Genomic DNA, 27950 nt, shown 5'->3' with positions numbered 1-27950 from the left:
TGCTGTAAGCGCCAGTTCAACCTTCGCTCCTTTTGTTCAGGTTTCATGATCGGTGATGGAATTCCTCGACTTTTCTGCCAACCCACTGCATGCAGCTCAGTTCTAATGGGGAACATTCCTCAGTTATCTCCCTTTACTGCTTCGCCAATAGATGGCGCCAATCACTACGGTCCTAAGTGTACTTCCGGCTTAATGATGGCGTTCAAAGTTTGTTGCACGGTCGATTTCAAATGCGCAGCAATATTACGATGCCTGAGATGTGCTGCCGTGCCTCGGGATGCTGCAATAGAAGTTCGACGTGTCCGAGAGGTCAAAACTTGCTGAATATGGTGGTTGACTATCATTCGAAGTAGCGATGAATGAAACAAAAGCATGACGAGGTAGCTCTCGCTGGTCTCACTCTCAGTGTTGTCAACTTCTGACAGAGTGATTTCGTTACTGTAACTTATTATGGTAAGTACCACGTATTTTGTATCTTTTACAGTTTGAAGAAAACGTTATTGTTATTCTCCTTGCCAAATTTATTTAAAGTGCATGCCAACCGAAATTACGAGCAGAGGTACATGCTGTACAAAACTTTTCACGCGAAACATTAGGGGCCCCTCACTGTAGTAATCATCAAAACTTACAGTACACAATCTTTTCGCTTTACAAAGGGTGCAGCCAAAGGCGTCACCATCTGTATGTTATCGTCTGAAATCGGTACCCCAGTGAGGATTAGCTATAAACATGATAAAACAGTTTCTGTAGTAGTTAGGCTTTATTTATCGTTAACATTGTTTCAAAATTTTCCACCGTACTTGAACACAGCTATTGGATTCTAATTTCGGGTTAATCTATTGAATTTATTTTCAACTATATTTCAATTATATATTAGCAAAGCATTCATCACTTGATATGGCCTGTTGATTTTACCTGCTTGTCTTCTCCCATACAGCACCTGGTCATGCATCTTAAATACAGTTGTCAGTTTGACACTTGAGTTATATTGAGTAATCTACTTAAAATTCTAATGTATGTGATATTTTCACATATGCTTATATCTCCTGATGACAGGTAGGTAGAGTAGGCAAGTAAATTGGAACAGACCCCAATTTGTTATTTTCAATGTTTTATGGTAATTGGCATTTCACAAGTAAATTTTCATGTGAACCTGTGGGTTAACTTTCATTTGCTTCTTGCTTTTAAAAAGCAAGTTAGCATCATTATATACATGTTGGCTAAGTTGTTTATGTTTGACTATAACACCTTTGCTCCCTTCATTGTTGAGTTAATTTAAAAGTTTACCAAGAATGCTAATACACAATTGACTTTTCCCTTTAATGCATCATATTACATCTCCCTACAGGTGCCTGTTGTCCACAAAGATGAGACCCAGGTGATTCCAGAATACACATGATACAGGTTAATGTTTGTTTACTTTTGGTATGAATTTGTCTGAATAATGTCTGGTGTACTTGTTGAACACTCTTCTTTATATCAGACATATCTCCCTAATTAATGAGGAGAGTTACTTGCTTGATAACGGTGTTAGTAGCTACACCACAATGTCGCTCATATTATATTAAAGAAGTATCCATAGAACTCTCCTTGTTGTTCATCACACCAACTTCTAAATGCCACTCAGAGAAGGAAAACATGTCAGCATATTTAAATTATGCTTCTCCATAGCTGAAACATTTGTTAAGAATAATGTTTTCCACCTTTGACCTATCCGAATGAATATGTTCATTGTGTGACATGTCTTTCTCTACAATAGTAACTTAAATCTGATAATGATACATTTTCTCATGAGATAATATTACCCTGTATCAGTTTGGATAGTAATACTCGGCTGATGTTTTCCAGGATGAACAGGTCTGAGGCAACAGAGAAAAACAGATGCTGTATGACCAATTCTTTCCCTGGACTGTATCAGCTGACCCACTTAATGCTGGTGGATACTTGTGATGTTGAATGTAACATCAGTGAGGTCGCTGGGGAGGAAACAGTCACCCATGATGATTTTGATGGCAAGAATATTGAGCCAAACATTTTCTCTCCATACTGGGCACAGGCCAAATATGAAAGTAACTGTATATCAACACAGAGAGACAAACATGTCAGTGCTTCCCGTGCTAACTACTATGCTAAGTGCTGCAGCAATTTTCATTTACACAGGACTGTCAAAATATTCAGACTTCACTGTTGTACTTCCATTTTTGGTGCATATGCATGTCACCTAAATTATCTGTACAGCAATATTGACAGTATGATTGTCAGTGTGGAAAACAACAACATGCATCTGATGTAAGTGTTAATCAAGGTTCTTCAAAGGAGACCATTTTTTACTGTATGTATGTCTATATTTATGAATGTCCATACATGCAGAATATAATATGTTGAACAATAAAAACTGAAATGACAACCCAGACTTGATTTTTGTCTGATGATAATTGACACATGAGGGATAATCGTAAGTATTGTAGAATCTCGATTGTACCATTTAGACTACCATTCAAAAGCTAAGTTATTCCTTGTTTCAGTATTTCAAATACACACTGTGTTCACTGACACTGTGAGTCAATTATAATTGTGATGAGCCTTGATGTAATTTGCAAACCCTTCACACATGCTGGAATAACAAATGTGAAATATTTGTATTCAAATTTAAAAGGCTCCCACCTTAAAAGACTATGAAACCGATACCCCCTTGCTTCTGGCATCAGATACTTCAGACCTCCAGTAATGGTTCAATGTGTTTATAATATTTCAGTATTTCACTCATGCTTAGTTTACATTATTTGACAACACCTGAAACACAATTTCAAATAATATTCTTGTGTTTTCAAACTGTGATCTGTCATTTAGATACTGATTATTTGTGTTGAGAAGAGACAGCTTTTAAAAATGGTACAGAATGGGGTGGGGTCCCAAATGATATTGTGCAAGCAATATGCCAATTTACTGTACATTTGGGGGATTGAATAATAGCCTAAGGGTTCATAATATATTTGGGGGATATGGAGTGTGAGGTGATGATGAATGTAAGGGGGATCACCTATTTTGTTCTGGAAAGGTGGAGGTCATCAAATTTGAACTAGGGGGGTAAGCAAATTTGTACATAAAACAGATTATGCTTTAAATTATGGGGTGGGGGTGGGTTTAATTGATTTTGAATATGACATATGCAAAGGGGGTGTCACTTACTTTGTACATGAATTGTAGGGAGGTCATTCACATTGTACATGCTTCTCCATAATAATCATCACAAACCCCCACCCCATTAATTATGAATGGTACTTAAATATGTATGTAGAAACTATAAAGCGGAAGTCGTGTGCCTATTTATCGTGTGAATGGGTGTAATATATTTTGTTCAACACTGTCAACGAGTCGTTAATGCGATAACAATTATTTATGTTTCAAATCCTCTCGAAAACGATCCGTTGGCATAGCATTTCCTCTTTCCACTGAATCCCAAAGCGTTATAGGCTATGAGAATAGGTTGTTTACGTAAACGAAAACTGAAGCACTTATGTTGTGCGCATAATCAGGTCAGTGCTAACGTTATTTGTCTAACGCTAATTTCAGTGTACACTAATCCTATGTTCTAATAAGTATTACGACGCCATTAATGCTCTGTGTAATGTGACGTAATGGGGAGTAAATGGTATGACGAATTTACAAAGCAACTACTCAATAAGAAAATCCGAGAAACGGCAATATTACAATAACTGCAGTACCGTTCTATTAGCATTATTTTTCGTCCAGACACGCTAGTTCTTCGTGCTTTGACAACAGTCTTCAGTCGGGACAACTTCTAGCTTCTGTAATTCGTAATATAAGAACCACAGAGTAAAAAGTAGGTTTAATGTCGATTTAAGTTTAGGTTTGGCCGATAGGCAGGCCAGTATCAGAGTGACAGCTACTGTTGGACCGTAACTACTGCAGCACTCCAAGCGGGCAAGGGGGCGCAACTCCAGGAATGTTCCCCATTGTCTCCTTACAGACAGCCACAGTTCCTCTATCAATCATATCCAGCCTTAAGTTTTCTAAACTCCTTCGTTTGTTTTTAGAAACAAGAATACAAAGCCGCCTCCTGTCACCGACAGTCAATTTTCTGGGCCTACCTGCGCTTCCCTGGTGCTCAATGCCATATCCATTTGCAATATTTTTCAAAACACGATAAACAGTGGCCAAAAGGGTGCCTGTTCTACTTGAAATCACTTTAGCTGATCTGATGTCCTTGTTATAATGCTCTAAAATCAACTTCCTCTTCTCTAAATCATCCATACTGAGGATCACTGAAAATGTCATCTGCTAGCAGGTAAACAAAGGGGGATAACTCTTCACAAACTAATGACAAAGGATTAACGGAGTTGTCTCTCTTGAATGAAACCAAACAAGGTTGTTTAACTTGTTTATACTAGAAATCCAATTAAACATATTCCTAAAATTCTCAATAATTTCTAGTCATACTATATATTTTAGATATTTTAGAAAAAACATAGTTCTTCTGTGTATATAACTGTTCATTTGTTGTCCAAACATTTTAATGTTGTTAGACAGTTTGGGAGGTTTCAGGCAAGGCTGTCTGTATGTTTGTGTAGCAGGTTGTCTAACGTGTGTTCTTGGTTCCAGACCACATCATGATCCTCAGTCTCATAGATGAAACTTTGTTTGAACAAGAGCAGAAGTTGAAGTGTGTACTGTTTCTCAAACCCAACAAGGTGCCCCAAGTGGAGGTCGGCAGTGTCGTACGCTTTCATCGTCTCAAGGTAGGTGCCCAAATGACCGGAGATTGTTTAGAACACCTCAAGTGCAGGTCGGCAATGTCGTATGCTTTCATTGTCTCAAGGTAGGTGCCCAAGTGACCGTAAACTGTTTAGAACACCTCAAGTGGGGGTCGACAGTGTTGTACACTTTCATTTTCTCAAGGTGGGTACCCAAGTGACAGGAGACTGTTTAGAACACCTCAAGTGGTGGTCGACAGTGTTGTACACTTTCATTTTCTCAAGGTGGGTACCCAAGTGACAGGAGACTGTTTAGAACACCTCAAGTGGAGGTTGACAGTGCTGTACACTTTCATTATCTTGAGGTAGGTGCCCAAGTGACAAGAGACTGTTTAGAACACCTCAAGTGGAGGTCGACAGTGTTGTACACTTTCATTGTCTCGAGGTAGGTGTCCAAGTGACAGGAGACTGTTTAGAACACCTCAAGTGGAGGTCGACAGTGCTGTACACTTTCATTGTCTCGAGGTAGGTACCCAAGTGACAAGAGACTGTTTAGAACACCTGAAGTGGAGGTCGACAGTGTTGTACACTTTCATTGTCTCGAGGTAGGTGCCCAAGTGACAGGAGACTGTTTAGAACACCTCAAGTGGAGGTCGACAGTGCTGTACACGTTCATTGTCTCGAGGTAGGTACCCAAGTGACAAGAGACTGTTTAGAACACCTCAAGTGGAGGTCGACAGTGTTGTACACTTTCATTGTCTCAAGGTAGGTACCCAAGTGACAGGAGACTGTTTAGAACACCTCAAGTGGAGGTCGACAGTGCTGTACACTTTCATTATCTTGAGGTAGGTGCCCAAGTGACAAGAGACTGTTTAGAACATCTCAAGTAGAGGTTGACAGTGTTGTACACTTTCATTGTCTCAAGGTAGGTGCCCAAGTGACAGGAGAATGTTTAGAACACCTCAAGTGGAGGTCGACAGTGCTGTACACTTTCATTGTCTCGAGGTGGGTACCCAAGTGACAGGAGACTGTTTAGAACACCTCAAGTGGTGGTCGACAGTGCTGTACGATTTCATTGTCTCGAGGTAGGTACCCAAGTGACAGGAGACTGTTTAGAACACCTCAAGTGTTGGTCGACAATGCTGTACGATTTCATTGTCTCGAGGTAGGTACCCAAGTGACAGGAGACTGTTTAGAACACCTCAAGTGTTGGTCGACAGTGCTGTACGATTTCATTGTCTCGAGGTAGGTACCCAAGTGACAGGTGACTGTTTAGAACACCTCAAGTGGTGGTCGACAGTGCTATACAATTTCATTGTCTCAAGGTAGGTACCCAAGTGACAGGAGACTGTTTAGAACACCTCAAGTGGTGGTCAACAGTGCTGTACCCGATTTCATTGTCTCGAGGTAGGTACCCAAGTGACAGGAGACTGTTTAGAACACCTCAAGTGTTGGTCGACAGTGCTGTACACTTTCATTGTCTCAAGGTAGGTACCCAAGTGACAGGAGACTATTTAGAACACCTCAAGTGGTGGTCGACAGTGCTGTCTGATTTCATTGTCTCGGGGTAGGTACCCAAGTGACAGGAGACTGTTTAGAACACCGCAAGTGGTGGTCGACAGTGCTATACAATTTCATTGTCTCAAGGTAGGTACCCAAGTGACAGGAGACTGTTTAGAACACCTCAAGTGTTGGTCGACAGTGCTGTACGATTTCATTGTCTCGAGGTAGGTACCCAAGTGACAGGAGACTGTTTAGAACACCTCAAGTGTTGGTCGACAGTGCTGTACGATTTCATTGTCTCGGAGGTAGGTACCCAAGTGACAGGGAGACTGTTTAGAACACCTCAAGTGTTGGTCGACAGTGCTGTCACGATTTCATTGTCTCGAGGTAGGTACCCAAGTGACAGGAGACTGTTTAGAACACCTCAAGTGTTGGTCGACAGTGCTGTACGATTTCATTGTCTCGAGGTAGGTACCCAAGTGACAGGTGACTGTTTAGAACACCTCAAGTGGTGGTCGACAGTGCTATACAATTTCATTGTCTCAAGGTAGGTACCCAAGTGACAGGAGACTGTTTAGAACACCTCAAGTGTTGGTCAACAGTGCTGTACGATTTCATTGTCTCGAGGTAGGTACCCAAGTGACAGGAGACTGTTTAGAACACCCCAAGAAGGAAGAAATGTTTAACCACTTCAAAGTAAAGGGGCTGTTTAACATTGACATGGCCACTTGTTGGACAGAGGAATTATATACAAGTTGACAAAAGTTATGAAATTGAATATGTCTGAGAAATACTTGTGTACAATGTATCGAACAAGACCTTGTCATGGATTCATTTTTAGACTGAATATGTGTTTGTGTTCCAGATGGGAACTATACCTCCGTCATGTGTTTTAGATTTTCACTTGTATGTTGTGTTCCAGATCGGGACCCACCAGGGGGAGCTGCAAGGTGGTACATCAGCAGGGTTTTCTTGGCTTGTCTTCAACACACCCGAGTCTAGACCACAGTCTTCCTCCCCTAGCTACACATACTCCGAGGAAAACAAGAAGAGGGTGATTATTTAAGCTGATGGTCTGACAGTATAGATTGTTGTGCTACCTAATTGTACCTTTCAGTCCTTATATTTTGATTGGCATGACATCTCATAGAGGAAACGACCCGTGATGGTCCGGGTTAGAATATTGATCTTCAGTAACACATGTTTGTCGTAAGAGTCGACTAACGGGATTGGGTGGTCAGGCTTGTTGACTTGGTTGACATATGTCATCGGTTCCCAATTGCACAGATTGATGCGCATGCTGTTGATCACTGGATTGTCTTGTCCAGACTCGATCATTTACATATGGCTGGAATATTGCCTTAGTGCAGTGTAAAACTAAACTCACTCACTCACTCACTCACTCACCTTGACTGACTTGGTATCAAGATGAATACATTGCTATTGATGTACAGTACAGAAGCTGATATCCATGAATTGTGTCCAGATCATCATCTCTCAACGTCTACGAAATGCCTGTAAAAGAATGATGGAGAATTGTGTTGTTTTTTTGGTCAGGTAAAGCAACTGTTTGACTGGTCCAGCTCCCATGATGCACCTGTGGTGGACGCAGCAGCGACACTTTCAGACATTGCTGTCAATGGCTACTTCAACCTCACCTGCCAGGTAAGTTGGGTCCAAGTCGTCTTTTTTCTAGTTATTGAAATCAGCTGTATTTTCACAGAAAAAATCCTCCTTCAGATTAATGTGCAGGGCCTAGATCTTTGAAGCTTTCTTAGCGCTAAGACAGTCGTAAGTTAATGTTTATGAATGGCACTTACGACTATTTTAGCGCTAAGAGAGCTTCGAAAATCTAGGGTCTGGTCAGTACCACATCTGTAACATGTAACCGTATGGCTTTCTTGAGGGGAGGATGGGAGCCAAGTGGTGAAAGTGTTCTTGTATCCAGTAGAAGACTCATTCGATTCTCTACTGGTTGACGAAGGGTATATTCTTCATGCCATAGCTGTGATCCTGCAGGAATGTAGAACTTCCATGAAATTATGCTTGTTTAGTTAGATTTTTTAGACCTAATTAAAACAATTGTACAAGTAAGCTGTGTACTGTGGCAAGTTATCAAGGTTGAACTCCCTGTCAGTGTGGGGATTCCATGTTACAATAGGCCTCCTGCAGCCGATGTCTGTCAGGGCTGTAAATGGGTTATTACTGGGGTCCAACGGTTCACAGCCTTTATTTCTACAATTTTTCCTTATCCTGACTCATGCTTATTGCTTGTCTCCCTTTCCTTCCAAATGCTAGTGGAACACTTGAATCCCCTTTTGAAGCTCCCTTAAAAAAAGCAGACGTAAAATCACTCACCAGGTGTTATCTCCCTTCCCAAGGTTTTGGCGGGAAACGGCGCCAGCTGTCACCATGCTCCTTACTCTCTCCTTCTTCGCCCGAGTGGACGGTTGTGAGAGCGCCTGGGTCCCCTATACGGCACTATATCCTTTTCTAATTTAGGCTGTGTTACTAAATTAGCTGTATAAGGCTTTACGAATCGTTTACCAACAATATGGTTTGAAATTATTTGTCATTCTTTTTCAGAAGAAGTCCTCCTTGGGGTACATATATGCATTTAAATGTCCATTTTAAATCCTACGACAGTTGTAACTATATATTTTTTACAAAACAAAAAACTCGTTTTTGTCTTGTGAGACCACCCCTACAGGGCCCCACCGGACCCCCTACAGCCAAGAGCAGGTAACTCTCGCCGTCTACCTCGTACCTCACTTTTCATGCTGTCGTTCTGTTGAATAGACGTGCGTGGTGTTCGTTTCGAGTTTGCTCTTGTACCGATACGATGAGTGTAAAACCCAGCGGGCACACAACGTTGAAACAACGTTGAATCAACGTTGAATTTTGGTTGTTTGGTTGATCAACCTTTCATAAACGTTGATTCAACGTTTATCATGCGACCAAAGAAAGTTAGTCGAGATTTGTTTAGTTGTCAACGTTGTTTCAACGTAAGGAACCAACAAAATGTCAACTAATTGTTTCCTTGGTAAATTTGATACATAATTCATATTGGTAATAGGTTTCCAACTTAGCAACTATCATTTCGGAACATTAATTTCATAAAGATCAAGATCGAGCTAGTGACACATATAATCTTATATATTGTTTGATTGTGCATCGATCAACGGACGGAAATATTACGTAAATCATAATTGAAAATGAAGACATCAATGATTTTAGGTATAAAGTCATCAGTTATCCAATTGCATTACATTTGATATTTTCCCACAAAACTGTCAAAATTGTATAATTCCCGACAATTTGCTTTCAAACACATGCCAGATCGCCTCGTTTGGCCATATCGGGACATGCGCACAATTATCAGCTAGCGCAAAGGCAGCTGATCGTTGTCAGTTTACTTTGGCGAAGTTCAACGCAATATCGTTCTATTTTCAACATCTTCACGGCATGCTGGTGTTTATTTGGTAAGTATGTCCTTCATGTATAATGAAAGCGTAGGAATGTTGTTGAAATCTAGCAGGTCAATGTAGCAAGAAACTCGAATTAGGGCTCATGTTTTATCTCACAAGGGTACCGGTATATCACGTACATGTTTCTCAAAATTGATGGAAGCCCGTGCATTCCATGAACTTGTTTTGTTATTTTTCAATATATTTGCATGCATATATTTGGCATTTTATTATATACTCGAATAAGATTTTTCCTTTCGTACCCATCACCTGATTTGAATTTTGGAAATATACATTTTCAAATAATCAATGAAGTACATCAATATAAAGGGACCATTCATAATTATATGGCTGCGGGTGGGGGTGATGAATGTTGGGGGTCGTGGGGTGGGGGTGTCACCCATTTTGTTCAGGGGAGCTAAGGGGGTCAGCATTTATGTACCGCACTATGTTTAATATGATGCTTAGAAATTATGGGAAGAGGAGAGGTCGTCATAGATATCGTACATGACATGCAGGGTGGGGCGTCACCTATTTCGTTACATACACTTTCACGGGGAGGGAGGGTAATTCATAAAATCATCATCACCCCCAAGCCATACATTATGAAACGGTCCCTAAGGGCAGCTATACAAAATCGAATAGAATTTATCAACATTATATATTGCATCACATTATTATGAACATTTGTTCGTTTGAATAAGTAAATTATGCATTGAGCACGCTCTGAACCCTGTCAACATATGCATATTATTTGGGGGAGGGTGGAGAATGGCGAAAGGAAATCTTTCTCAGATCATGCAACGAAAATTCACATCAAAATGTCTTGTGCAAGTCTTTGATAAGGATGAAATTGCATATAATTTATTTGAACTTTTATTTATTTACAAAATGTGTAACTTCACTAATGATTCTTTGATGGGACAATTAACAAAACTGCACTCACAGACTTTCATTCTTACACTTGTTTGGAAGGGATGTGATGATTCATGTCTCTTAAAGGTTAAAATGTTGCATACAAAAGAAGTAATTTAGTAAGGAACATTTAATTATGAAATAAGATATAATTTTAATGGAATTTGCAGAAATCTCATCTTCGAAAACTGGGTGGCATCAATTTTGTGGATCACATAAAAGGAGCAATGCTAAGGTAACAAGTTTTTAACATTTCACTTGTTTCCAGCATATCCACCACAAAGGTTGATCATGTAAGAGAAAAATTTGACAATGATTTCTCCGGAGATGTTTAGTTTAATGAGCACCCCTTGCTTGGCCATATTGTTTTTCGCCGTAAAAGAGCTGGATGCGAGAAAGCGCGAGAGGACAGAAGTCATAAATTTATAGAGATATATAGATGTTTATTGCTGGGAGACACACTCTTCAGGTATTTGGTCAGCTGTAGAATTTGAATATGATGTTTCTTTATTATTGTCAAAGTGTAGGTTTTTCATTATTTTGCATTTAAATGTCTGTGCAGTGAAACATGCTGCGATTTGGAAGAGTTCATTATTTAGAGTAAGGTATTGTTAGATATCAGCATTTTATGTACATGTTCCCTTGTCAAGATCATCTATCGAGTATATTAGAGAGAAGGTGTATATTTGTAGTGTTTTAAATCAGAGTTATTTTCAGTGTATGACCTACATTTCAATATGTTCTGGCCACCTGTCACCTTTGGTCAAATAGAGTAGGACTTCCATTTCTTGGAATTGAGAGTCAGAGATACACTGTTTCCAAGAATTTGCGTGTGCCAGCGATGTTTGTTTACGAATACATTTATGTTTTTTTTAGTGTAGATTGGAGTTGTTATTCAGTGTCTTATTATTCAGGGTATGATAGATTATTTCTGGCAGTGTAGAGTTTAATCTCATTATTTTATTGTTCATGATTCAGAGAAGCATAGTTATGACGTCGCAGATATTATAGGCACACATAATTCATTATATGAGAGATTTTCTAAGCGTTCCTACAAGAGATTAAGTGTAAACATTTCTGAATTATGAAGAAGTTATTTATCTGAGTTTTATGAGTGTACAAATGACAAAGAGAGACAGAGTAGATAATAGGGAATATATTGTATACTTATGAGAGCTCATTATTGTTTTCAGAACTCCATGATCCATACTTCCTTGTGTTTGGGAATAAATGGTGTTGGAAGACCTCCCATAGACTTGTTCTTTGACCTGTGAACCACCACCCATTTTGTTTTCTTATCATTTAATGTAAAATGGCTTTTGTTACAATTTATGACTCCTGTTAGCAAAATTGCTACATCAGTACAACTCCTATTTAATTTGAAATAATCTCTAAAGAAAACTAAATCTTACAGAATAAGAACAATCATCCATTGTTTTGCAGGACAATGTCAAACAATTTGATGTCAAGAATGAATGTTGATGGGCAAAATGGCAATTTTTCTTTTAAGAATACAAGGTTGTATTCAATCATCTCTGGCAATTTAATTACCAAATGCAGCATTTTCATCATGACCATAGCAAATAATATATGACAGTAAAGCATCATCTAATTCATCCTAATTCATAGTCTAATTGAATAATCAACTTGCAATTGAGGATTTTCTTTGAAAATGTTTAAGAAAACTTCCATTCCTTTAGTTGTTTAGTTGAAAATATAAATTGTTTATATTTTTCGTCACATTTTGTATTGATGCTGTTCATATGTTCACATGGCAAGTTACATCAGTGAAATGAACATTTCAAGTGATTGATTAAACAAATACTTGAATCATTTAAGACAATATATCTTCCATATAAAATTATTCATGTATTTAAATATAAAATTTCAGAATGTGTCCTATCTCATGGGAATGAGATTGGAATGCATCCGAAGCAAATTTCAAGAAAGAGTTAGGAACGTTTCTGAAGTATCCACCTGACCGCCAGGCAGGGAGTGGCAGAAAGAGGAGAAGCTGTATGTCAGTTTAATGCTATATGCAGATGATATTGTGTTATTATCACAACAGAGATCACCTACAGACTATGTCATGTGTGATGTTTTACATTATGCTTTAAACCACGTTTCTCTGTGTGCGTTTGTGTTCATAAAGATTTCATAAAAAGTTACTGGTTTTATGTGCTGTCTTCAGGTATAGTTCCTGTTCATCTTGGATCCCTTTCATGGTGAAAGTAATTACATTGTGTTTATTCAGGGGTCTGTCTAATAGCTGAAATTCAGACAAAATGTCTTCGCGGGACAATTTCCACCTTTTCAAGATAACAATACAACAGTAAATAGTTTCTCTTAATTTGGAATACTCTTTTCTTCTTACTGGAATTATACGTCCAACTGACATAAAACTTAAATGAACATTATATTGAATGTGGAATTTTAACCAAGTATTTTATCAGGTAAATATTTTACTGCAATTTTATGTTTGAACACTGTTTATTGCAGGTAGCCTTTTTGGGTATTTTAGCTGGATGCATGAGTTTGGTGCTACTTTAGTGTAGTTTAAAGATGAAGTGCGAGTCTATTTACAGGAAAGCGTAATACCTCCCAGACACAACCACGGAACAACCCATTTTCAACGTTAATAATATGTCAAACTTCAACGTTGATTCCACGTCAGATATCTATGTCTAAAAAACTTTCATATACAACCTTTTTTCAACGTTGATAATAGGTCAAACTTCAACGTTGATTCCCCGTCGGATATCTACGTCTAAAAAACTTTCATATACAACCTTTTTGTCAACGTTGATAATAGGTCAAACTTCAACGTTGATTCCACGTCGGACATCTACGTCTAAAAAACTTTCATATACAACCTATTTTCAATCTAATTTCAACGTTGAGGACCAACCTATTCTCAACGTTGAAACAACGTTGATGTGCCTGCTGGGAAGAGTCTCAATCTGTATGTATGGTTCCTTTCTCTACGCACGGGCATTAGATGGACGTCATATGTTGATATTCTCATTCATCTTTTGTTGTAACTTTGCCGTGGGTTCTCTGTTTTCCAGCCTTGTGGCAGGCAAAATGGCGGACCGCACGATCGTGGTTTCCTTGCTATATGTTCTTGGTAGCTTGTAGTAGGGAGTTCATATATTATGTTTGCATATTATATGGTAGGCTTGCCTAAATTCTCTTTCTTTTCAGCGAATTTGTGGTAAGTCGTTGTTGAGTAATTTTGAAAGTGTTCGTTTCGTATCACTCAACTTTACTCTATCACTAGTATGTACACACAGGTGTGGCTAGCCTTTTTTCTGCTTTGCATTGTATGTTTAGCATTTAAATGGCTGTAGCTTGTAGCATTTAAATATCGCCCGTGCGTGTTATTTATTACTATTTACTTGTGTTTATGTGTTTGCTGCTCCACAGTTCCTGCTAGTAAACTGGCGTGGTTCTGTTTGTTGCAGTTTAAGCCCTGTGCGTTGTGCCGTGCACACTACCGCCACAGGATGGTCATAAAGTGTGCCTCCGGTGTTTAGCCGAGGACGTTCATGACGATCAAGGATGTTCATAATAACGCCCTTGCGTCAATATTCCTGTTACATTATGTTGTGTTATGTTACACATATACATATTTCATACGTTTACACACAACGTGGCTCATAGTGGCCGAGGTTGTGTTTTTTGTCTTGGTTTCTGCACCTCACGCGCATTCTTTCAGGCACGCAGATTTTATGTTTTTCACTAATCTGCTTCAGGCGGGGGATAATATTTGATGAAAGGTTTCTAAGGATATCCCTTTATCGTTCCCCCGCAAACAATGTTGTTGCCTTAAATATTGACTCAATTGCTTCACTATTTCAGCAACATATGCTGCAGCAGATGACTTAAATGTGAAGTCGATGATTGATAGTGCGATGTCCGGGCTCCGGCAGGAGCTCGGCTCGCACATGTTTATCTGGATGGTCCAGGTGTAGTCTGTGAAATCCCTGAATGACACGGCGCTGTCTGGGTTCCGCAAGGAGCTCAGCACGCCTGTCGTCGGGGGTGGATCGGACGCATCTGGGGGGATGTTGGCTGCGACCCGAGCTCTGGCTCGGGGAACACGCCTCCTCCCAGGCAGCTTGATCCTGGCTCAGGTGATGGTGTGCCTTCGGCGCCTTGTGGCGACCTAGCTTCTGGCTCAGGTTCGTCACAGGCGCCTGGCGCCGGCGATGCAGGTTTCACCCTGTCTTCGCCTGGTGCCCTGACTAGCGATCGCCTCGGCGCCGACCAGCTCGGGGACACCTCGGCGCCTGGTGGTCAGTCGGGGTTGCCCGGGAAACCTGTAGTGGCAGGTTCCTCTCGGGCACCTCGGCGCTCCGGTCTGGGTTCCACTGAGCTGCCAATCACCTCGACACTCCTAGGTCGACCTGTATACACCAGGAGAACCCTGCATTGTAAGAAGCAGGCTACTCCCAGGTGTTTTGGGATCGGGGTTTGAACTCTCTCTATATATATATATATGTATGGGTATTTATATAGCGCTATAGGCTATGTTTGACTATATGCTCAGTGCGCTGTTGGAGAGTACTGGGGGGAACCCTGATTTATCAGGCTACTCCTACGTGTCTCGGGATCTGGGTTCGGTCTAGAACCGCCAAGCTTCGGCTCTGCGGATGCTCTGAACCCCGTTAGTAGCACCGACCCAGGCTTCGGCACTGGTAGGGCGCAGATTCCCCGGCGCCGGTAGTTAAGGTCTCGCCTGATGTCTATCGACGCCTTGACTCAAGATGCCATCGAGTGTGCCGGGTGTGTCGGTCACCTCGACGCTCCGAGGTCTGTCTGAGCGATTGGGAAACCTTGATTTGTCAGGCTTCTCACATGTGCCTCGGAACCGGGGTTCAGGCTCGTACAGTTGACAAGGCGATTTGAGCTGCGGCTCATTTCGCTACTTTGAACTTACCACTTAGTAGGTTCGTCCCTGACGCAAGTGCGAGATAGAATCGCGGCTGTGTTGCCTCAGGTGTTGTCCACGTCGAATACCCGAACCGTTGGAGTTCGCCTCCCGGAGGGAAGCCTGCTTCCAGCATGGCATCGAGGACAAGGCCTCACACTCTACCGTCAGTCTGCCGTTCTTTCCCCTTAACAGCTCAACGCTGTATGCTCCACTCGGCGCATCTCTCAGCTCTGCTGAGGGAGCTGGTGGAAAGGGAGCTGATGGGCGGCATCTGACGGAGGTCAACACTCATCTGGCTAGGGACTGCATTGTAGCTGTGCCAGCCAAATGATGAGTGCGGTTATGGGCCTATGACGTCCGGGCCTGTTTCGAGGAATACGGAAGTCTGTCCAGCTTCTCATTAATTCCTCAGGTGCCCAGGCACCGGCAAACGTTAAGTTGCCGACTGCTGGGGTTTACTTTATTCTGCCGCAAACCCCGGTCGGAGCGACACACGCCAGTGTCGGCTTCCCGGAAGACGGCGAAAATACTCCGTGCCGAGATCCAGTCTCTGCTGGGCAAGGCAACCAGCGTGGTTGTTTCCAGTGGTCAGGAAAATGTGGGGTTTGACTCCATTTATTTCCTCGTTGCCATTAAGAACGGAATGTTCAGATCCATTCTCATCTGAGAGCTGAACAAGTTAATAGAGGTACTGTCCTTCAAGATGGAGACACCGCGCTCGGTGATCTCATCTGTCGAGACAGGGGATTGGCGCACGTCAATCGACCTCAAGGTCGTGTACCTCCTTGTTCCATTGCACCCTGATTTCAAGATTTACCTTCGGTTCTTGTTTGACGGGACGTACTACCAGTTTCGTGTGCTCCCCTTAGACTACATTTTGGCACCAAGGGTGTTCACCAAATTGAGGTTTATTACAGATCAGATAGCCAGATCGCAGTGCCGGTGTTGTCACCCGTACCTAGGCGACTGGCTCATCGTGGTTTTAGAATAACTGTTGAGTCTGGAGACCTCACGATCAGTGTTGGTCAATCTTACGAAACTAGGCGGAATTGTCAACCTCACGCAGTCAGATGGATAGACGTCAGGCGTCTCTCCGAGGGGCTCCCCCTGGAGACACCGTCGCTCTCAGTCCAGCCAGATACATCCCTACCGGGTTAGGGCGATGTTCTGGGTGACCTGCAGTCTCTTGACGATGAAGTCACAACCTGCACATCAATGTGGTGGAATTGACAGCAGTCAGGTTGGTGTTCGATCCCGCACGCCGGGATTCGAATTACCTTTCGGCCAGACATTCTCACTCTGAACGGGGCACCACATCCGAATCATCGGATTCACTGGGTGGCTTGGCCTCTGTCGGGTATAACGCCCAGACACGCGGAATTCCTGCAACCGTTGCAGACACAATTCTGGCTTTGAGTCGGGATTCGACACCCGTTCAGTGTGTTGATAGGTGGGGCGCGCTGGTGTGCAGATAGGTGGATTTCATAATCCCTATTCTGCGGATTTAGTTCAGATATTGGAGTTACTATAACCTCGTTTTGGTTGAGAGCCTTATGACCTCCACCATTCCCGGGTACTCCATGGCTATTTCCACGTTTCACACCTCGTTCGATGGTGCTCTGCCTAGGCAGCACCCTCTCGTACATCGGTTTGTAGCTGGCATGAACAGGTTCGACCGCCTCGGCGGCGACCAAGCCCACCTTAAAATTGCCAATTATTCTCAATTGGCTGTCTGGCCCTGACTTTTCAAGTATATCTTCTCTCTCACTTCACTTGTTGACGTGGAAGACGGCTTTACTTGTTGTGGTGAGCTCTGGTAGAAGGGTCGGGTACATCCATGCGATACCCACTGACCCGACACTGACAGTATTTTATACTGATCATGTCCGTATTCGTCTCCCGGATACCTACCACTCTCAGTTCGATATTGCTTTCCACGTGACTGCTCATATCGCACTTCCACCCCTTACCCAGCCTTCCACACCAGGGACCAATCTTTCCATTGCTCACCCGTGACTGTAACGAACGAACGAATGAACAAAAGGGATCCGTACCGGTACCCATGTGTTCTGTTTGGTGGGGGGAAGACTGGGAAGTCTGCTAGCAAGCGAACTTTATCTCGTTTGCTTGTTTCCGTAATTGTTCGGTTACAATGCTAAGGTTTACCGTCCCCCGAGGGGTTGACGGCAGACTGGGTAGGGCAGATGCCGCTTTGTTGGCAATACACAGCGGCACTGCTCAATGAAGAGATCGGTTCTGTCGCTCTTTGGAGCTGGCAGAACACCTTCATTCGCCATTACCGACTTGACACGCATTCTAACGATCGTTTTTGGTTCGGTCTTTCGGCTCTCTCCAGTGGAGAGTGTCCTGCCACCCTGACCAAGTTAGTAACTGGTCATTTGTATCGGTTCTGTGTTCAATGTCGATATATTTCATATCACTACATCGTATTAGCCTTACCACCCTTTCGGGTTGGGTCGGGTTTGGGTGTACATATGTCCCTTACGTCCTCTTCAAGAGCGGGGTCCGTTTTGAACGCTTTAACCAGTCATATGCTATTAACCCGTCTTGCGACGGAATTGGGTACGAACCCCCCATGGGGCACTGTTTGGTATGCCTCTCTTCGAGCCGCATGTCACGTGACCAGGTTAGTGTAATGGTGAGCCAACACATGTTCGGCTACGCTTTTCGCTATTCAGGGGATTTTTGTACGCTTACAGTTTTTTCCCTCTTCCCGAGACTTCGGTATTTGGGAGTCTGTGTTAATCAGCTTTGTGGGATGGTGGTCTACACTTACCCTCCTCACGCCGAGAGTGTTTGGTGGGGGTGTTTTATCCTGTTTTTCACTCGTACAATGCATGGCGTTTGTACTCGTTCGATTTCCTCAGAAAGTTTTTAGCGAGGCTAATAATTTCTCTGGGTTTTATCGAGGTCCCGGCAAGCCCTCTTCCAAACAGGAGGGGTGCATTCGAGCATTAGTTTGCAGTACTTATTAGCTCGACTCCTGGGTTATTGGCTTTTTAGCGTTTAAATTTTTACGCTTTCCCTACCCTTATACCTCTCGCCACGCTTCTCTGGCTGGGGCTATATTAGGGTTGGGAGTTGTTTCGGCATGTCCCCATACATTCCTTTCCATTGTAATGGTTGGGGGTGGGGTTTTATGTCATACTTGATTTGAGCCAATTGACATATAAGCTTGGGCTCTCTAGTTCACGCCTCCGTCTGATTGGCATCAGCGGTCAGGTGGCTCGGTAAGTGTTTTTTCTATTTCCGTATCAGTTGTAGATTTCACTCCACCACGGGTTTAGTTGTTGCCAGACAGAATGCCACTCCCGTCTCAAAGATCTTTGGGAGTCTGTCATATGCTTATATGTACCCCAAGGAGGACTTCTTCTGAAAAAACCTGTAGAGGTTATGAATTCTTTGAAGAAAGTCCTCCTTGGGCTACGGCGTCCTGCCTCCCCTCATTCTGTCTGACACGTTCAGCATGAAAAGTGAGGTACGAGGTAGACGGCGAGAGTTACCTGCTCTTGGCTGTAGGGGGTCCGGTGGGGCCCTGTAGGGGTGGTCTCACAAGACAAAAACGAGTTTTTTGTTTTGTAAATATTTTATTAAAAAATATAGTTACAACTGTCGTAGGATTTAAAATGGACATTTAAATGCTTATATGTACCCCAAGGAGGACTTTCTTCAAAGAATTCATAACCTCTACAGGTTTGTATAAATTTTGTCTGATTTTTCACGTTTTTACGTGAGTGTTCAGATTGTTTACAAGTTGATGAAATCTTGTATTCTTTGCAGGTACAGATTGTCTGCTGTTGATCCACACATATTATGTCCTAACTGCAAGCCTGCGTGTTCTTCCAGCATTCGTTGTCGGTTGTGTTTTCACCTGTCCAATTTTGAATTTAATAATTATTCATATTATCTGTTTAGACGTGCAAGGGACAAATCCAGTTTTACAAGACATGTCTAAACCGGCTAAGCTTGCAGAGGACTGTCAGTTGGTGTCTGTGCAGATTCACCATTCCAGTAGTCTACCGGGGTCATCAACGGAGGATGTTGCTGTCTTAGACATCAACTCTTGCTCGAGGAAGAGATCTGTTACATCTCTAAGAAGACTAAGGCATCATCTTCCCAGAGGAAGAAGTTTACTGTATCTAAGACTTCGTCGAAGGCTCCTTACGGGGCAACGCAGAAGTCAAGGTCCTTCTCAGCTGAGATCGTCCCCCTTGAGGAAGTAGATGTCTACGATGAGCCTCCCATCCTCATCCCTGAGATCACGACTAAGAAGAAGACGAGAGCTTCTTCTACCGTGACATCTGCAGCCATCTCTACGGCAGACAACACATCAACGCAGACATCGGGTTCCAGAGAGATACTACGACCTTTGGAGGAAGCCTCACTCTCAGATGCGTCATCCCTGCATCAGCAGTCAGCGCAGAACTTCAACCCGGGCGCCTTTATGCAGCAATTCACCCAGCAGATGTTGGACCTAATGGAACAACGGTTTGCACAGGAGAGAGCTGCGACGAAGACGCCGTCAACGACGAACCTGCGTGAAGGACAACCGATCTGCGCTCCACGTCCCGTGGAAACTAACAACCTACGAAGCCTCCACGATGATTCCAGCATGTCTACGACGTCCGCACGAAGGTCCGACGAACCTACCAGCGCGGAACCTGCACCAGTTACGTTCGGCGAACCCTCAAGGAAAAGACGTTAGCCGAACCTACGCAGATCTTCATCTATCTCAGATGCTAACAGTCATCACGAACCTACATGCAAGAGTTCGTCATCAAGGAGAAGAGAATCTACACCTGCGCGAAGGCTTAGAGATTCGTTGCAAGACGCCAACCCTCGTCAAGGCCGCTCACCTTTTAGTTTTTCTAGCTTAATAAATATGTAGGTTTGAGCATATTTTACTGCACATAAAATATGCTTGAACTTCCACTGCAGAAAAAAACATCCCTAGCTTGATGTGGAACAAGGTTGTGGAATAATGGAACATGTCTCATAGTATCAGTCACTTGATCGTCTGATCCAGATTAAATTCATGGCAGGCCTTCGTCATATAGCTGGAATTTTGCAGCAGTGTTAACCAAGAAACCTATGATGTTAAACTTGTTCAGGCATTTGTTTCCTATTTCAGGTGGTCTCCACCTGCGTCATTGAAGATGGCGTCTGCTTCTTGCTGAGGGTGTGGGACGGAACCAAACCCATCTAGTAGGTGTTTGTATTTTCATCTTCTTTAGAATTTAATGAAAATATTCACATAATTTTCATTAAAACACAATCTGGATCTTACACTCCTGGGTTTAAGTTTCAGCTAGTTGTTAACTGAAAAGTTCTGACTGTCAGAGTATATGTCCCTGAAATACCAGTACACAAACTATTGTGCAATCAGCCGTCGCCAGTCTCGGTTAAGTCCAAGTGGTTCAGAAAGGCTACATCTAGTGGGAAGATTTCACAGCATTTATGAAATGTTGGGATGGATCTGTTTCTGTAAACCCATGTAATGCAAATACTTTCTTTGTTATCAGATTAGCACATTGCAACACTTCTTTCACATGACGGTTTAAAAATTGATACTGTAGATACAAATCAATGGATAGACAAACTGCATTGTATTGTCAGCGTCAGTCCACTAGGCATGAATTCCGTGGTGAGTGTTTACACCCTTTCTCTGAAGAACATTGAACACTGTGACTTACATTCCAGCCCTGTACGTGAGTTGGACACTGAAGGAAGTGAGTGTGATGTGGCCTCAGATTCACGTCTGCTGCAGAGAGCAGACGGACATTTGTATGATGTCTGCGTGTTTGATGACCACTTCTGTACAGCCAGCAGGGCCAAGGTTAGATTGGGACATGGTTGTATATCTCCTGTCTGTAGTAGATACACTATATCTCCTGTCTGGCGGTTTGTACCACATCTCCTGTCTGTAGTAGATACACTATATCTCCTGTCTGTAGTATTTACATCATATATCCTGTCTGGAGGATATGTACTATATCTCCTATCTGTGGCACACACTTTATGTGTCATGTCTCTGGTACATACACAGATAGAAGCATGAGAACAATCAAGGTCTGTGACAAGGTCTGCATCTGTGATATCTGATATAGAGTCTATCTGATCATGTCATCATACTATCTTCTACTATGCGTTGTATTTTTACTGCCTGATGATATCTTGCATTGTGCATGTGATATCTGTCATGCAGTGTTTCTGTGACTGATATCCTGCTTAGAATGTGAAGGTGATATCTTCTAGCAAGGAGTGTTCCTGTGTCTCAGACAAAATATGTTTTAGAGCTTGTGGAGGTGATATCTATAGCTTGGAGTGTCATATATCATGTAGCATTTAGTGTTTCTGATCATGTGACTGTGATATCATCTGTGTACCAGTTTTGATGCAAGTATTCTAAATAAATGTGATGTTTGTACACTTACAGCCAGGCATGTTTTTGAAGTTCTACAACCTCCACGCTGCTGAGTACAAAAGTGGAGACAACTGCGACAGTCTGTCGGCCCTCCCAACAATCGAACTTGTGTTACATCGCGGGACAATGTATGGCAGAGGGTTATTATTTTTAGATGCAATAATCAGCGGGATGTGAAACTACTACAAGATAAACTGAATGAAATTGCTCCCCTGGAGCTCAGCTGCCCTCTACAAGTGGGCAGAATAAAGGGAGACAACTTGACTCAACATCCACACAAAAGGGAGTGGGGAGTAATTCTGGCGATGGAGCCGCGCAGCATCATGCATCGTGGGCAGATGTTGATGAGGGGATTGATGTGGGACTGACACAAAAAAGAATAAGTTATTCTCATAATTCCATGGAACGTGACGGAGCCAAGAGATCCAGACATAGCAACAAATCAGATGACAGTGTAGAGGATGAATGTTACATGACTGCCATTCAACTGTCATGTGATACTTTGTCCGCTCAAGTGGGTGACGAGTCACGATGTATGCAGGAGACGGCAACCGGTAAATGAGGGAACTTAAACACAAACGTTTTTGTAAGAATTGTCAAGAGTTACAGATTATTGTACAGAGAATCTAAAGATTTGAAGCATCATTACTATTTACTGCCTTCCCAAATAACTCACCTAAAGTGTGGACTAGTTAGTAATTAAGGAAGTCAGTGTGCAGATCCCACAAAAATAATAGGCAAACTTAAACTTTCAATATCTTAATTGCAATGCATAAATTGTCCCTTGTTAATGTACCCCACTGCAGAATACAATTATATCAGCATTATTCAAAAATAGCACATAGATCAGTCACGTGGCCAAAAAACATAAAGATGGCGGAGTACGCAGTGTGAGTATTTCATTAGTGAAACAATATCACACTTAAGTAATCTACAGGAAAATTGGTGAGATCCTTTAATTTGAACATTTTATTGATTTGTAATATTTACATAACTGGGATGTTTCTTTAAAATGTCAGTTTTATTTGGTGGCAGAATTCCCCAGTAATCATCCTTGTTAGAGGGTTGGCCACGCTGATCATGTTCTCCATTCCTATGGAACACAATGTTTATTCCCCCTCTTTCCAGTGATACTGAACCATCCCCACGTGAAACCGACCCGGATACGAGATGTACTCACACACACTGTCCCTTTCAAGTTCCGTGTGAAGGCTCGGGTTGTGGACTGCCAGCCCACACCAACCACAGCCAGAGACCTGGTCAGCGTATACTGCAGTTCTTGTCATTTCATGTGGGTTTTATGTTGAAACATTAATGAATACTGAGTTACCAAAAGCGCATTATTCACTTATGTTGACTTATCTCAAGAAGGATGTGTGTCTTGATTGGCTCCGGTAGCTTAGTGGTTAAAGCGTTCAATCATCACGCTGAAGACCCGGGTTCGATTCCACACATGGGTACTATGTGTGAGACCCACACATATAACTTTGATGTGTATATTGGCTCAATGTCAAAGGTTCTCCAGATAATTTTGGAACCTTTATGCCCTCCTTGTGTTGCTATAGAATACCGTTTTGTGTCTAGAGCTAATGTTGTTCAGTTAACTGCGTAAATTTAAATTTCAGGTACCTGTATGTCTAGAAACCATGATACCAAAATAGAAAAACTATATATATAACAACTGAAATGATTATCTGGATATGGGAAGCTAAAACATTTGCAGTAAAATAATTTAATGGAAACCACTTAAAAATGAATCATCATATTTAAATATAGAGCATTTGCATAGGGCAAAGTGACCTACATTAATCTCTTTATGAATCAGCTTTTAAAAAATTATATCATCTGGGATAATGTGGTCTAATAAGCTCACAAATTCAGATAAATTCTGATTTTGTTACTGCTTTCAGTTGTACGCAAACTGAAAAGGCGACATAGGGTAATGAATTCAACTGCGTTCTCGTACTCTGGTAATGGTGACTTGTTTTATATATCCTACACTAAAACACATCTGGAGCTCTGAACACTTCTGATACAATGGAGACTGATTTCTCATTGTTCAGTGGTATATTTTCGCCATCAGTGAAGGAGTTTGTCAGACAGACGGGTGGTTTCTGTCAACACAGGTGCCGTGTGGCTGAGTACGAGGCAGAGATGAGGGACAGGATTGGAGATGAAAGCTGCAGTGACGGCGGGCAGGACAGGTCAGTGGGTTACACAGGATGACTTAACATGGCTGGTCAGGTGACATGTGGCCCTTCCCTTGACTCTGTACATCTGTATCTTGGGGTCTGTCAGTTAACTGTCCTTACCCTGGTACTGTACTAAAGCAGGATCAGGATGCCTCGTGTCAGATACTCAGATCTTATCCATGGAATCACTGGACTGTCATATGATTGTATTACTGAGGCATGAAACAAGAAACAAAGAAACCAGGTATGTTAGGAAACATTACTTGATTCATTACAGCCTTATCCTTATCCTTGTCTGAAATGTAAAAGCAGGATTCATTTTTCAGTACCTGAAGGTTCTGGTCAAAGATATTTACCACTTTGGTGAAGTCTACAGGCATGGGTATGGTTCTAACAGGCCTTAATCGGGCAGCCCAAGGGATTTACTTGGTGATGTGTCCATGTCTGAACTCATTGTATTGCATTGTTTCTGTATTTCATGGGTTGTTCCTGAGCAGATGCTCTCTGGGATGGTTGGATGTAGTTTAGCAGATGCTCTCTGGGATGGTTGGATGTAGTTTAGCAGATGCTCTCTGGGATGGTTGGATGTAGTTTAGCAGATGCTCTCTGGGATGGTTGGATGTAGTTTAGCAGATGCTCTCTGGGATGGTTGGATGTAGTTTAGCAGATGCTCTCTGGGATGGTTGGATGTAGTTAAGCAGATGATTTGATATGGTGTTCTTTCCAGGTCACTGAATCTGGAGATGGATAATAACAGAATGTGTCCTCGATGTACTGAAAAATCAGGTAAGCATGGTAGCAATGCTTTGATAGTAATATACTAATATATGTATGACACGCTAAACTGCCTGGTGATCCAAGCATACTTGTATTTATAGAGCTGATCTCAGTAGTGGGTAACTCCTCACAGATTCAGTTACTGGTATTTCTGGCCCCTGGATACTTCGAACCTGCCCTTGTATGAAGTATAATCATGAGGGACAAGCTGTGATGTCACTATCATAGATCAGTGTAAAATATTCTCATTCTGTAGTGAAAGGTACCTTCCAAATATTCACCTCTCTCATTTGAGCCTGATTCGAGGGACACTTTGTTAATAATAGCTGTCCAATTGGATGGCTCTCAAGAACGAGATGAATCATTCAGTGCTGTTTGTGCAAGGTGTGATGGAAGTATGAAACAAAGCAGTTGTGTTGCTTTTGATACTACCAGTGTTGAATCTTTTTGTGGAATTCTCAGATGATCTTGTGGGTGACCTTGAACTGACATACGTGCTGCGCCTACTGCTGCATGATGGGAGTGGATGGTTGGTGGCAAATCTATGGCGGGGAGAGGCAGTAAGTAGAGGACCATTTTGTCCTATGTATATATATACATGATTGTTATAGATAATTGTCAAAGTCAAACTTGTACAAAACAGACCTATTAAGTAACAGTAAAGGTGAGCTTCTGTACCTGTAGTTCTTGTTTCATCCAGTTCTGATATGATTGTACACCATCATCTAAGGGACGTTATTTCTATTCCAGACAAAGTTCTTGAAGGACATTCCACCAGAAGAAGTGCTGAGTCAACCAGCAACCTTCACAGAGGTCAAGGATGCTTTGAGCCAGATTTGTCCAGCAGAGGTCCCCATTGGTGACAAGCCATGGGTTGAATGTTGTATTGCCGCCTACACAGGCAGCAGCAGTGTAAACTACCACATCTTTGACACAGTAGTAGTATGACAGGTCAAGGTCAATCCATTTGGACCATGTACCTGTGTGGGGAAAGGCTGTGATGTCACTGAAACCTACCAAATATACCCAGGCTGGAAATGCTGACATAACGCCTTAGTGCTCGGAGCACTAAACAGCATACACAGGCTGGAATTATATCTGAGAGTTCAAGGTGTGTTGACTTAATGCCTTATTGCTTGGAATAGAATTCTTGTACATTGCTATAGACTATGCAGTGTCAGGAACCAGTATCAGACTGGAGATCAAGATGTGTTGACAGTGCCCTCTCTTTGACCTTGGTATGTTTATTCAAGGGAGCAGTCCCTGATCCCAGTATGTATCTTTGAGATGATATAAACGATATCATCCATTTTAATAAATGAGAGTAAGCCATTTGGGTTGATTTTGTTTGTTTGCTTCTTCAAGGTTACTCATGATTACTCTGTAAATATAGAATCTTAGTGATGCAGCACTATATTAGGTCACCTGGATAACTTCAAGCTGTTCATTTGCACAACTCTATGTAAAACCAACAGTATTGCCTCTTCACACTGCAATATTCAAGCTCTGTGATATTGGCTGGACCTGGGGGGCAATGTTATAAGCATCATGTCACTCCGTTGGAGTTAATCCATGGGGGTGAGCAAGACTGCAGAGGAAGATGTTGTAAGAGTTTTCTGATATTGTAGAAGGTGCAACATCCCGCCTCCTAACCATGAGAATCAAGGAACATCAGACATCTGTGCAGATTAAAAGACACTATATCAGCCATTTCTGACAACAGTCAAGCCTATTCTAATCATAACATCCTTAGGAAAAACATCAACATCCTTGAAGCCAATCAGTCTGGCAACAAGGTCAGAAAACGCTTCGAGGCAATCAACATAAACGACTCAACCCGAACATTAACAGACAAAAAGATTATTACATCCACACAGCTTACAATCATCTAATGGAGGCCAATCAACGGTAACCTTCTTCCCTTTGTCATCTGACTTCATTGCCATTATCTATAAACACGACACTATTAGTAATGTGGACATCAACCTCTCCAAATATCCTTCTATTCTCCTTGTGCAGTGTATCACTTGCTTGATAACAGTGGTATCTATAGCATCTACATCAAGACGTACCATCTGGTGCAGCAAAGAAGTTATCAATCCATAAAATTTGTTCGTCTTTAACATTCCAACTTGGTATTGCCACTCGATGGCTGCAGATCTGTGCTTTATATGCACTAGTGGTGGTCCGATATAATTGAAATAATGGAAGATTGCTCGTAGTGACTAAACGACCAAGCAATCGAACATGTTTTCTCATAATCGAACATGACCAATCTTGGAACACTTGTTTGCATTAACATTATCTTTCACAAAGCTGGTTTTGTCTGTCATTAAATTTACATTTCATAAGCACTACATGTACAAGCTCGTTCCAAGTCATGATTGAATTTATCTTCCAGAATCCAGGAAATATGTGTTCCTAACATACTAATCATCATTTAAATATGCAAAATTTGCAAATGGACTTTATGCAATTTGAAAAAAAACCCAAATTACTACGTTTTTTCTCTTTTTTTTGTGCATTAACAAAAATAACAGGAACATTTGATAAATGACGCTAACCAATTATTTTCGATGATTGATCGGTTGTAATGGACCAATCATCAATTATTAGATTTTAACCAATTCCCAACACTAGTAATATGCACCCATGGCCGTCTTTACGTATGTGTACGCTGGACAGGTAAATAAATGCTATAATTTACAAAGAAATATAAATATTTCTTTCTGGAAAATGCTTGCTAAGCATATTTGTTAGAAGTACCAATAAATATATGTTTGATTTTGAACGAAGTTTTACATTTGTATTCTTGTGAGTAATTGTGCTGGAAGGGACACGAGTGCCGATACTGCTATAAAGAGGGCTTTGTTGATACCTCGGGTTAGGCACTGGTGCAGGAGTGAGTGAATATGGTTTTACGCCGCTTTTAGACATAGTCCGCAATATCAGGGCGGGGAACATCAGAAGTTGGCTTCACAAGTTGAACCCATGTGGGGA

General features: G+C 41.9%; 1 protein-coding gene and 1 long non-coding RNA gene across 2 annotated transcripts in view; both read left to right on the top strand.

Moving 5' to 3' along the window:
- Positions 1–26282, top strand: part of LOC124256294 (protection of telomeres protein 1-like) — a 40379-nt gene extending 14097 nt beyond the window's left edge. The window contains exons 4-15 of the mRNA XM_046690270.1: positions 4624–4760; positions 7141–7272; positions 7776–7883; positions 20689–20762; positions 21258–21393; positions 21994–22152; positions 22184–22535; positions 23110–23272; positions 24108–24185; positions 24901–24959; positions 25413–25510; positions 25701–26282. Of these exons, the coding sequence (XP_046546226.1) occupies positions 4624–4760; positions 7141–7272; positions 7776–7883; positions 20689–20762; positions 21258–21393; positions 21994–22152; positions 22184–22535; positions 23110–23272; positions 24108–24185; positions 24901–24959; positions 25413–25510; positions 25701–25898 (1694 nt within the window). The 3' untranslated portion in view covers positions 25899–26282. The remainder of the gene's footprint in view (positions 1–4623; positions 4761–7140; positions 7273–7775; positions 7884–20688; positions 20763–21257; positions 21394–21993; positions 22153–22183; positions 22536–23109; positions 23273–24107; positions 24186–24900; positions 24960–25412; positions 25511–25700) is intronic.
- On the top strand, positions 116–2104 carry LOC124256303. Its single transcript, XR_006892871.1, has 3 exons — positions 116–453; positions 1349–1404; positions 1849–2104. It is a non-coding gene; the product is annotated as an uncharacterized LOC124256303 (long non-coding RNA).
- Positions 26283–27950: the final 1668 nt, after the last annotated feature.

The sequence above is a fragment of the Haliotis rubra genome, unplaced genomic scaffold (genome assembly GCF_003918875.1).
Source record: "Haliotis rubra isolate DU_JTF1 unplaced genomic scaffold, ASM391887v1 Scf623, whole genome shotgun sequence".
Lineage (NCBI taxonomy): Eukaryota > Metazoa > Mollusca > Gastropoda > Lepetellida > Haliotidae > Haliotis > Haliotis rubra.
The sequence above is the reverse complement of the archived record's forward strand: the minus strand, read 5'-3'. Positions and strand labels throughout refer to the sequence as shown.